The sequence below is a fragment of the Strongyloides ratti genome, scaffold srae_chrx_scaffold0000002, assembly GCF_001040885.1.
Source record: "Strongyloides ratti genome assembly S_ratti_ED321, scaffold srae_chrx_scaffold0000002".
In the NCBI taxonomy this organism is placed as follows: domain Eukaryota; kingdom Metazoa; phylum Nematoda; class Chromadorea; order Rhabditida; family Strongyloididae; genus Strongyloides; species Strongyloides ratti.
Genome location: NW_020171510.1, coordinates 427,681 through 440,473, shown reverse-complemented (window position 1 = coordinate 440,473; position 12,793 = coordinate 427,681). Strand labels below are relative to the sequence as shown.

Sequence of the window (12,793 nt, the reverse complement as noted above, 5' to 3'; positions counted from 1 at the left end):
TTTAATAACTATGTTTTAATAAAGCTAAGCATTTTGTTGGATTCCTATAAATCTTCTCAACAAAAAAACACATAAAACATTCTAAAAAAGAAAGCTTATCAACCTTTTTTTTAATTTTATTTTAATACTATATAAATGTAATTTTCGTATTATTTTCTTTTATGAATACAAAAAGAAAAACAAATGTTTTAAAAACTATAAAAAATTTTAATAATATTTTTGGCGAAAATTTTGTAAATGCTATTTCTGTTTAATGATAGTTCAAAAAATTTAAAAAATGAAACGAGTTACTATTTTTTGGACTTCAAAGAACCTTTGCATTATAAATTCACAAAATTTGTTAAAAAATTGATTACGAATCATACCGTACTTTATTGAAAAAATTGACTAATAAAAACCTTATAAAATTAATAAAAAAAAGTCTTATTATTCTTCGTGACAAAGAGCGCCTCACGTTTTAAGAAAAACGCTCCAGAAGTTAAACAAATAGAATTATAAATTTTTTTTTTATCCACTATATTTTCCAGACATAGCGCACACGAATTTACATTTTTCAAACATTTAAATCATTTTTTAAAAAATTTTCTTAAAAACAAATTTTTATAGAAAAAGCAACAGTCAATTTTGTCCTTGAAAATTTCATCGCTTTCAGAGTCACGAAAATTTATGTTACAGAAATAAATAAGATTATTAATCCTTGGGAACAATGTGTTGTTTCTAATGATTCTTATTTTATTCAAAATGTTTAATTTTTTGTTGACCTATGCACTTTTAAAAATTATATAAAAAATATGCATTTCATTTAGGAAAACCAATATTTATGAAATCTAATATTATAATACAAATATATTTAAAAGACTATTAATTAGTCATAACTTGAAGGAAAGTAATACAATTGTACTTTATGATATTTATTCCAAATTTAATAAAATTAACAATATAAGAGATTTTTAAATTATAATTCAAAAAATTCTTTTCACTTCAAATACTTTCAAAAATTGTAAAGATAAAATATATGCTAGTATTAAAGTCCTATAACTACTGTTTTCAATTATGAAATATAAATTTTAAAAAATTGTCTACAATTTCTTATAAATAACAAGTATATTACAATAATAATTTATCATAATTATTATAGTAATATAATGTTCTACCATTTATTTTAAACAAGTCCATATTTTAAGGATTAAAAATATTTCACACATTTATTTATCTAGTCTTTCCAAATAATTTAAAATAGACGAAATATTCTTTATATTTTAAATTATAACATATTGTAATTTTTCATAACCTAAAAGCTATAAAAAATTCTAGATTAGGTCACAAGGCACCAACAACTTAAAAATATATTTATGACATTAATATTTTTTTTTTATTTCTTAAAAACATCTCAAATAATATTATTTTTTTTTACCTAATTATATTTTTAAACGGTATGTTTACTTTTTTTCCTATTAATATAAAAGTGTAATTATAATATCTTTATATTTCATACCTCTATAGATGTTTTTTTTTTTTCAAAACAAAATTACATAACTATAAAAAGGCGCGGCCATATATCCTGCGACATGAAAGTCATAACATGTTGTTAATGATAAAGACTATCCTTATCCTCAGTAATTGTACACAATAATGTCAATCCAAACAAGTGTTTTTTTTGGCATCGATTTGATTTTTATTTTTTTTTTCACAATTTTGCACCAATAATTTTTCATTGAAATAACAATAAGAAAAATACTAATCATAATAGTTAAATAATTAAAAATCTCTTATATTTAGAGGAAAACAATTTATTTTTTATTTTTGTTATTACTACCTTTTTTATAAAATTAATTTTATCCTTAAACTCTTACTTGTCAGTTTAGAGTTACTTTTAATATTATAAACACAATCTATTTTTATTAATTAATTTATAATTATTTATGATTAGTACTATAAATTTAATCAATGGGGAGACTTTTCATTGAACATTTAGGTGGGAAACGTATGTATGTTTGTAAAAAATGTAATACATACCTCACTAATAAAGATCAAATGATATCTAGTAGATTTACTGGTAAGTTTTAAAAAAAATTAATTTAATAAGTTTATAATTATAATTATATTTAGGATCAACGGGACGTGCTTACTTGTTTGATAAAGTTGTTAATTTAGAATATTCTGAAATGCAAGCGCGAAATATGATAACAGGAGATCATTTTGTTCGTGATGTTTCTTGTAAAGTTTGTAAAACAAAAATTGGATGGATGTATGAGTTTGCTTTTGAAGAATCACAACAATACAAAGAAAATCATGTTATATTGGAAAAAAAATTAATAAAAGAAGAAAAAGGATTTGATGATCCTCTCAATGGAGGTGACGGTGTCGAAACCCATCAATCTGTAACACCCAGTGAATCCAATTCATCGACATCGTCTTCAGGTTATTAAATTATTCAACTGCAACATTTATCACAAATTCATAATACCAACAATTGTTAAAGTACTAGTAATATTGCATATATTTGTGTATATTTTTTTTATATAGTATCTTTATATCTTCTTTTATTCAATAAATGGTTAATTTTTGATAAATCATTTTTGTGTTTTATATTATCAAATATTTATGTTTACATAACAGTAAAATTTTATTTAAAAATAAATAAAATATATATTACCTGTCTATCATTATAAGTAAAGTAAATTATTCATCATACATTATTAATAAATTATATATTAATAAGATGAAGTAACTTTTTACCAACTACCGCTACAGAATAATTATCATATTACCAATGAATTATACCATATGATACAATTTTTTATTATTATTAAAAAGTAATAAATTTTTATTAAATTAACTTTTTTGAAAACATATATCTTAAAACAATATTTATGTTTACTTATAGAATTATGTACCTTCTGACGCAATCATTTTCAAAATGTATAAAGTACAATATTTCACATGTCATATCTCATTTTTATATAAACTTTATCAATTTTTTCATCTTTAATAATTTCTTTATAATATACATAATTATTATTTTTCTAATATTTTTACTTAAATTTTGTTAAAAGTAAATACAAAAGTAATATTAAGTAATATATATTACGATTTTTTTTAGTTTAACAAGCATATATTTCATTTTACATATGTAAATCTATGTCAAATTATATTAATCTTAGTAGGACATTTTAGTCATTTAAATATGTAAAAAATGAATAGTATCTTTATTTATTTAAGTTAATTACTTTATTTCTATATTTTCATATTAATTTTATATATTTAATATTCAAAATATTTTATATTAATTTTGTTATAATTTTGGAATAATCATTAAATGATATATCATTGGTTTTTAATATATATGTTTTAAAAAATTTAGGTAATATATAGCATTTTTGTTATATAAATCTTGAATATTATCTACACAAAATTGATTATCTTTTATTTTAAACTGTTTTTTTCTCTTATAAAAAAAAATATAATTCATTGCTCCATATTCTCTTATCTATTATGTTACAACAAGAAGTATCTAAAGTTGTTTATTTCTAACCAAAGCTAATTATTTCTATTTCTTTTTTACTGTTATCTTTTTAAATCCAATCCTCTTATATTGTTACATGTAAAAAACATTTGATATGTATATAAATACTTTACACTTAGAATTTTAAATTATTAATTATCACACTTTTTTACTATAAAATTATAGTAATTTATTATTAAACTAATTATTGAATATTTTATAATGATATTATTTATAAACACTAATTAATTTTTAACAATTTAATATTATCATATATAAATTTTTTTATGTAATTTTTTTCGTTATAATTTTTTATATTGAATGTCTTAAAAGTTATATAGACATTTTGATATTAATAATTTTTTTTTTAAATCAATTTTTTTATTTTGTTTATTTTCTTTCTTTATATTTTATAATTTAAAAAATTTTTTTTATTATAGTTTTTATTATAAACAAATAAAGTTATAATGATTATTAAAAAAAATTAGTGGTTTAAGATATTTGGTGAAAAGAAAGAATAATAATCATTAAAATATTATATTAATAGAGAATTTTTTTTTCTTTTTTTAATATTTAAATTTTTTTAACAAGTGTTTTGTATAAAGGTTAATATTATTAAAAAAAATTACTACATATATTTTGATTTAATAATATGATTTATTAAGTAATTGTATCCTTTGTTAGTTAAATTAATATAATAATATAAGTACAAATGAATAGCATAATTAATAAAAAAAACTTTTAAATTTAACATAGTTTATCATAGAATAAAAAAATATATTTTTTTTAAATTAAAGTTTTTTTACAATTGATAACCATATTTTCCTTTCTTTTATTAGTTTTAAATATTATTAAATAAAAAATTTTTTTGTTTGTATATGTTATTTAATGAAACAGAACTAAAATAAATATATCATATTTATAAAATTATTATAAAATATTTTTAATGTTTCTATATAAGTTTAAAAAATTATTTATTATTTTAGAATGACTGTATCTGGTCCTAGTAACCCTTCTAGTAATTCTAATTCAAGTGTTTGTTCTACTGAGTTAAAACGTTCTAAAAAAAATAAGGATTGGCAAAAAGAAACTAATCAATCACTAGCTTATGATGGACAATTAGAAAAAGCTAAATTAGGATTTACAAATATTATCAAACAAAACAAAAAACGTGTTAGATTTTCTAGTAGTGAAAAAAATGTATCACCACAATTAGCTGTATCTGGATATATTACTGAAGGAAATCATGATAAACCTGAAATTGTTAAACGCGTCAAAAGTCCAATTACCTCATCATCAGTACGAGAACCATCATTTATAAACACTCCATCATCATCTACCAATGTTAGTGATACTTCTAATGATAATAAAAGTTCTTTCTCTATTGATATTAACAATTTACCAATTGCTCCAAAAGATATTGACATACATGATTACATTAAAGATTATTTAAAATTGGAGATATATGAAGCTGATGCTGATGGTAATTGTATGTTTAGAGCTATAAGTCATCAATTATTTGGAACTGAAAAGATGCATTGGCAAATAAGGCAAAGAGCATTAGATTTTATCAATGCTAACAAATTAGAATATCAACATTTTATTTTGACTGATGTTGATGCTTATATTCATAAACAACGTCAAAATGCAAGTTTTGGTGATCATCCTGAATTATCTGCTATATCTTATATTTATCGAAGACGAATCGAAATTTATACTGTTCCTATGGTTAGACCAACTATTATTGAATATGAAGAAGATTATGAAAAAGAACCAATAAGATTGTTATTTAAGGATACTCATTATGATTCTATTTATGATCCCTCAAGAAAATTATTTTCTATTCCTGATGTAAATACAGTGTCACAAAGAGATGAATTTAAAAGAAAACCTAGAGTGAAATGTTTAGAGGAACAAATTGTTGATGAATGTTTAAAAGAATCTGAAATTGAAGCAATTGAAAATGCGATGATTGAATCTGAATTAAAAAATACTGAAGCATCAATTGATGATGAATTAATTGCTGCATCAATTTTGGAAGAGTCTCGTTACAACTATTTAGCATCAATTTTAAATAATAAAAATGAATCAAATAAAAGTGAGTTTAAATATATTTATAAATTATTGTTATTTAAAGATAATGACAATAATAATGACAATATTAAAGATGATACTAAAAATAATAAAAGTATTGAAGTTTCAAAAGTTGATTTGAAAGATTATTCTGACAATAAAAATATAGATAGTGTGGATGCAGTATCAAAAGTAAAAAAAGAAGGGAGTTTATCTTTTTTAATACCAAGATCAAGATCAAATTTAAACGTTGAAAATAATGATAATTCTAAATCAACAACAGATTTTTATACTTCTGCTCTAATGGCAGCTCATAATTTAGATGAAGATATTGATCTTCAAGAAATTTTAATGGCTAGTATGCAAAATTAAATTATAAAATAAAAAAAAACCACAACAATACTAAAAACATTTTTTATATATATACATATTTTGTTGATCTAAAAAGGAAATCACGCAACAAATTTGGCGTACGGATTTTGGCTGTGGTTAGCTTACTGTATCATCTGTATTACATTTACATAACCATTATTTCTTAATTAAATTTATTTAAATTATAAAGTAAATTATTATACGTCTCATAAGACGATATTAATTTTTCTTTAAAAATTAAATAAATTAATTATAACTTTCGTTTGTATTAAATTTAAATTTTTTTTTTTAATGTTTTAAATTTTATTTTTTACAATTGGTATATATATATTTTTAATAAAATTTCTTTTAATGGACTTTTTTCTTTTATTGTTTATTTATCTTATAAATAAAAAAATTGTTTAAATATAAATTTTTTTAAAATTCAATTTAATTTTAAAGAAAAGTAAAATTTTTGTCAATTAAAATGCAAATTTATGCAAAAAAAGTTATGTTAACAATTGAAAAATAAGTTTTTATTAAAATGATTTTTTTGATATAGAAAATATAAATTATATTATTCAGCAAAAATATTTTATCATAAATATAAAAAATTCTTTAAAGTGTGCGAAAGTAATATTATGTTAAATATTTTTTTATGATAAGAAAATTTTTGCATAAATTATTTCAAAAAAGATATTTAAATAAGTTTTTTTTTTATCAAAAATAAATAGAATAATTTACTTTTTTATTCAAAAAAAAATTATATAAATGAACTATGATGAAAATTATTTAATTGATACAATCTCTTGTTTCTCCAGGCATTACGGCAGATAAATTAATAATACCAATATCAAATATTTTTTCAGGAGTACCTGATTCTTTGGTAACATAGTCTTGTGGAATTGTTATTGAAAACTTACGAAGACATTCCTTAAATTTTTTATTAGTAATTTTTTGTTTTATATAAAATAACTTACAATAGCTTCATCATTACAATTATGATATACATTTAATTTTGGATCAATAGTTGTAATTTCTGTTTCATTACCTATAAGTTTGAACAAACCATCATGTCCAGAAGCACCTGTAGCCATCAAATCATCCAAATCAAGTGTATCAACATCATAAAGTTTAACTTTTGCATTAAAATATGGAGCACCATTACATAAAAATTTTCCTTTAACACCAGCAGATTGTAATGTTCCAATTGTTGGTAATCCCATCAAAGAAACAAAAATATTTCCAAAGATAATTGAAAAAAGACAAATTTTTTGATTCATATTGCTCTAAAATAAATAAAAATAAAAATAAAATTTTTATCTATAAATATTGTACTTCATTTAAATACAATCATTTTATCATATAAAATAATATAACAACATTGAAACACTTCTGTAATCTGATTCATTTTAGACGAGGACATTAGAAATATGTACCGCCTTGATTTTAAAAAAAGATAAATTTAAATATTTGAAAAATAGATAAATTTACCAAATACATACATTAACAAATAATAAATGACAATTTTTTTTTATTTAGATGACTGAAATAATATTATATGTATATAATAAATATAATTATTTGTATTAATGAAATAAAAGTTTAAATGTAATAACAAGATAAAAATAATTATCAATACTTTATGATATTTTAAACACAAATTTGAAAATTTGTAGTACATTGATTTTTAACAAAAGTAATTTAAAAAAAATTACATATATTGAATATAATACAAGGTCATTAAATTTAAATTTTATTTTTTTTATCAAAATTAAAATTATATAAAATTACAAGAAGTAAAAATATAAATCAACGATTAAGACAATCTCTTGATTCACCAGAAAATTTTCCATCTAAATTCAATGTTCCGGCATCAAATGTTTTGGATGGTTCTGGACCTTCAGTAACATAAGTATCAGGAATCATAATTGAAAATTTCTTCAAACATGGAACTGTCTCATCATTACAATCATGATATACATTAAGTTTTGGATCAATTGTACTTAATTCTGTTTCTTTTCCAGAAAGATGAAAAACTCCATCAGAATTTGTGACTCCTTCATCCATTAAATCATCAAGATCAATACCTCTATCATCATCATACAATTTAACTTTAACTCCAACAGCAGGTTTTCCATTACATGTTAATTTTCCAGTAACAGCAGCAGATTGAACATTACCAAATGATGGTAAAGCATTTCCAGCACCAATGAGTAAAGTAATGAAAATAAATGGAGTAAAAAATTTCATTATAAAATAAAATAATGATTAAGGTATCTTTAATATTTTTCTTTAAATAGTTCTATATTTAACCTCTATAAATAAAAATTTCACAGTTGTCAATGCTCTTTTAAAAATATATTAAATGTTTTTAATTTTATAACCACCCTTCTTAATCATTTACTGTTTTAGGTAAACGTCATTAAAGTAATACATTTTTTTTTTAAATAAAATATACTTTTCATGACCTTGTCTAAATTTTTAAACACCTATATATTTAAAATAAAAACAAATAATTTTTGTTTGTTGTTTTATTCTTTTAAATGACATTTATCATTTTAATACTCTTTTTCTAATACAAAAACTTATTAAAGTGGTTCCAAATTCAAGAAAATTTTTACTACAAAACATGTTTAAAAGAGTATAGTAACCTCCTTATAATTGATTGTAATATATATTTTAGAGGTTAATTTTTTAAAAATAAATTTTCTGTTTTATAGTAATAATCTTATACTATTTTATAAAATTATTTTACAAAAATAATAAAAAAAGAAGAAATTTAATATAACCTATTAAAATGAATAAGCTATTCATATATAAATATGGTTTAATAAATTATATTACTTTTTTTAATATAATTTATATAAATATTAAAAATATATTAATTAAAGATAATAAAAAATTTTATTAACGTTTAAATATTGAAGATTGTGTGTGTTGGCATTAAAAATATTTAGGTGACATCATTTAATTTTAGTAATATAAAATATAAAAGAAATATTTTTTGTTTAAAATTGATAGGAAAAAAAAAGATTTTTTTTATACTTTTTAAAAATATATGTAAAATTAATAATATTTACTTATCATCCATTGGCATTAACATAAATATTTTTGTGATAACATCTATCCTAACTTCATGTTCTAAAATTTTTTTATAAGAACTATAAATAATTTTATAAAACCATAATTGAAGGATAAGAAAAGACAATGTACATGAAAATAAAATAACTTCTTCCATTTTTATTTTTGTTTTTCCAACAAATAATTCAACATTTGTTTGATGTTCTAAAAATTTTACAAATAATATTGAATTTGTGAAACGTAAATATCCAAGTAATGTTACATACAATACAACTAACAATATTATTGTGACATTTAAAACCAATTTTGGAATCATAAAAACAGATTTCTTTTTAATAATTCCAAAAAAATTCATAATATTTGATAAGATACTAAATGATAAACATAATGAAAATATAATTGCTAATAATGCTGCAATATGATTTGATCTATAATAAAAACAATATATTTTTTTTTTATTTATAATAATTAAAATAATAAACATACTTATAAAGAATGTATAATTTGACAAAATATATTGTACAGGTAGTAATAATAAGAAAATCAAGAAATGATATAATAAAAATATTAGTTAAAATTGAATGATTGTTATTACAACAACACCCAAAAACCATAGTAATAAAATGAAAAAAAAAATAAACATTTGCCGTTAAAAGTGTATCTTTTCTAGATGTACTATATTTATATCAATTCTAAAAACAATTTATTTTTGTTATAAATAAAAAATATATTCAACTATCCAAGTACTTAAATTTTCTTTTCTCTTCACATATATTTATAAGAATATTATTTGAAGTTGTATATTGAAATTCTTATAAAGTCTATTAAATTTTCTTTTTACATTTTTCTTTACTTCTTAATGATTAACATTATTCATTTTTTTTTATTTATTATAAAAATTTTAATAACTCATTAAACATTTCATTTATTTTTAATAAAATTTTTAATATTTTTTGTATAAAATTTACAATTTTTAAAATATAAACTAAAAAAGTAAATTTAATGATTTTACATATTATTACATATATCAAATAATGAAATTAATTGAAATGGTCTTATCAATTTGTCTTATAAATAAAAAAAAAAGGTTTTCTTATCATATTTAATGAATAAATATTTATAACTAATTGTACTAATATTATATTTATATAAATGATAATAAATGAAAAAAATTTTTTTTTATCAAATTCAATAATTGATAATAATTATTATGTAATATTATAATATATTTTCAAAGAATTATAAGTATATATTTCTCAAAAAGATCATTTTTATAAAATTATGAAATTATTAATTATTATTAGTATTCTTTTTGGAGTATTTGTTAATTATTCTATACAATTGAATGTTCCAACAAAAACTTCTATAACATCAGAATGTAGTAATTGTCTTATTTTAACAAAAATTTTATTTTTAAAGAATGATATTAAATTACCAATAAAAAAAGATTTTTGTACATCAACAAATATTTGCCCAAATATTAGTATTAACGATTGCCAAATTGTAGAAGCTCTTAAGAATAATAATGATATTGTAAATGTTAAAATAAGATCAAAAAAAGTACTTGAAGAATATTTAGATACTAGTATAGAATTATGTAAAGAAAACCCTAATATTAATATTTTTAAATTCAATAAATTTGACACATCAAATACAACAACACCATCATATGGATTATGTGTTAAATGTGAATTATTATCAACAGTTCTTAAAATATTTAATGATGCATTATTTGGTGGACCAATTGAAAATGCCATAAGAAATGCCTTTTACAAAGTTTGTACTCAATTAGGAGCTTTTATTGAATCATTTTGTGAATTTCTTTTTAGTGATAATGGTGTTGATGTATTATTCCAAGCATTAAGAGATTCACTTGGATCTTTTTATCAAATTATTGGTGTACAAGATATGGGATGTCCAAAGTTTAATGATCTAGAATCAACATGCTTTTCACCATTATGAAAATAATAAAATATTCTTAATGTTTTTGTAAAAATTATTGTATCATTTTTAAATAAACATTTTAATATTTTAAATTATTATTAATATCAAAATATAAAAAGAAATAAAGAAAATGATTTTATACATATTTCATGTCTCATTTCGTACACAAAACTAGAAAATATTGTTTTTATTTTTATTTTTTTTTTTGTATTTTAATAAATTTTTCTCTAAAATTTTAGTCAATAATAATAATATTGATAAAAATTGAATAAATTTTCTATAGATTATTTATAATAATATAAAATAAAATATATATTATATTTTAATATAATATCATATGATGCCTTTTATGAATTTTTAAACTTTTAGTTTTAAAAGTTTTTACACAACTTGTCCTTGTTCATATTATTATTTATAAATTTTTCAACTTAATTTAATGTTTGTTCAAAAATCCAACAGTATTACTAAAATTTTTAAAAAAAAATTATGTACAATTTTAAGAATAAAACTTTCTAAGAAAAATTTTTTTTTCCATAAAATATGTATTTGATTGTAATTACTAATAAGCTAATAAAAAAAATATGATATTAATGTTATTTTTAAAAAATTGTTTGTTTTTAACTATCACAATATCAACAAGTTTCAGGATGACTTTAAATACATAAAATATTTTTTAATGTAATAAAAATTAAAAAATATTTATTGAATAATTTAGTTTAAAAAATATTTTAATATTATTTTGTTTTGTTAAAAATACTTTATAATTTGTTTTTAAATTTTTTTTTTTAAAAAACTCCAAATATTTAAATGTATCATTTTTAGTATACAACCATAGAAATCATATAACATTTTAGAGAAAAGTTTATTACTTTGGATATTCTTTTCAATTTTAAAAGATTATTAAAACCTCCATTTTGTTATTAAATATATATGTTTGTCAGTTTGCCTTTTTCTTTGATAAAATAAAAACAACTAATACAACAATTAGAATTGTTTTGATATGTGAATTAAGAAAAATGTTTTTAAAAGTTTTAAAATTAAAAAAAAATTTAATGGTAAGGATGTTTTATTATAATTACTTGTTAATTTAGTACATTTATTATTTATGAAAAAATTTCTTTTAATTTATTAAAATATTACTTGGTATATAAATTCATAAAATTTAATTAAATTTTTTTTTATAATAGGTGATTCTAAGAATACTAATAATTTAATATTAGCTTTTATAAATCTGTTAAAATACATAAGTAAAATATAATATTATAATTAAATTTTTACTTATATATTTGTAATTGTATATAAATCTTTATTTGTTTTCAATACAAGATTAAAACTCCTATTTAAAAATAAAAAATAATTTTTATAAATTTTTTAAATTAAACATTTAAAAAAAAGTTATTAATACTTAGATTTTAATGTTTATTTTAATAATACTATTTTAGTTTTTTTTTTTTTTTCTAAACTTATTACAATTTTTTTTTATAAATATGAAAATAGGTTTACATTACAACATTTTAAAACTGTCACTTTTAGAATTTAAACTATTTTTAAATTAATTTAATTTTAAAGTACAATATTCAAATGAATATTTTTTAAAATTGTTAACAAGATATTTTTTTTACATTAATTCGGAAAATAAAAATTTATCTGATTTTATAATGCTTAAAGTTAATTTGTTTTTTTTTATTAAAAAAAATTGTTTTCTTTATTTTCATCTAAATAATCAATCATTTAAAAAAAAAATTTTTTTGGGACTATAAAATATATTGTTAAAACAAGAACATTAAATTTACCTTTGAGTATTAAACATAAATATATCGTGTTTATTTTTAATTA

The 12,793-nt window shown here is 18.7% G+C and overlaps 5 protein-coding genes across 5 annotated transcripts; 2 read left to right on the top strand and 3 right to left on the bottom strand.

Moving 5' to 3' along the window:
- Positions 1 to 1,947: 1,947 nt before the first annotated feature.
- On the top strand, positions 1,948 to 5,950 carry SRAE_X000108800 (AT23158p; the record flags this gene model as incomplete). Its single annotated transcript, XM_024653917.1, has 4 exons — positions 1,948 to 2,056; positions 2,110 to 2,413; positions 4,492 to 5,603; positions 5,643 to 5,950. The coding sequence occupies 4 exons, from the start codon at positions 1,948 to 1,950 to the stop codon at positions 5,948 to 5,950; spliced, it is 1,833 nt and encodes a 610-aa protein (XP_024498550.1).
- Positions 5,951 to 6,721: 771 nt separating this feature from the next.
- Positions 6,722 to 7,212, bottom strand: SRAE_X000108700 (Transthyretin-like family-containing protein; the record flags this gene model as incomplete). The annotated part of the gene is made up of 2 exons (XM_024653806.1): positions 6,722 to 6,862; positions 6,910 to 7,212. 2 exons carry the CDS (start codon positions 7,210 to 7,212, stop codon positions 6,722 to 6,724), a joined length of 444 nt encoding a protein of 147 aa, XP_024498549.1.
- A 529-nt stretch (positions 7,213 to 7,741) lies between these two features.
- Positions 7,742 to 8,182, bottom strand: SRAE_X000108600 (Transthyretin-like family-containing protein; the record flags this gene model as incomplete). Its single annotated transcript, XM_024653695.1, has 1 exon — positions 7,742 to 8,182. One exon carries the CDS (start codon positions 8,180 to 8,182, stop codon positions 7,742 to 7,744), a length of 441 nt encoding a protein of 146 aa, XP_024498548.1.
- An 826-nt stretch (positions 8,183 to 9,008) lies between these two features.
- Positions 9,009 to 9,368, bottom strand: SRAE_X000108550 (Hypothetical protein; the record flags this gene model as incomplete). The annotated part of the gene is made up of 1 exon (XM_024653584.1): positions 9,009 to 9,368. The coding sequence occupies one exon, from the start codon at positions 9,366 to 9,368 to the stop codon at positions 9,009 to 9,011; it is 360 nt and encodes a 119-aa protein (XP_024498547.1).
- Positions 9,369 to 10,294: 926 nt separating this feature from the next.
- SRAE_X000108500 (Hypothetical protein) lies at positions 10,295 to 10,975 on the top strand (the record flags this gene model as incomplete). Its single annotated transcript, XM_024653473.1, has 1 exon — positions 10,295 to 10,975. The coding sequence occupies one exon, from the start codon at positions 10,295 to 10,297 to the stop codon at positions 10,973 to 10,975; it is 681 nt and encodes a 226-aa protein (XP_024498546.1).
- Positions 10,976 to 12,793: the final 1,818 nt, after the last annotated feature.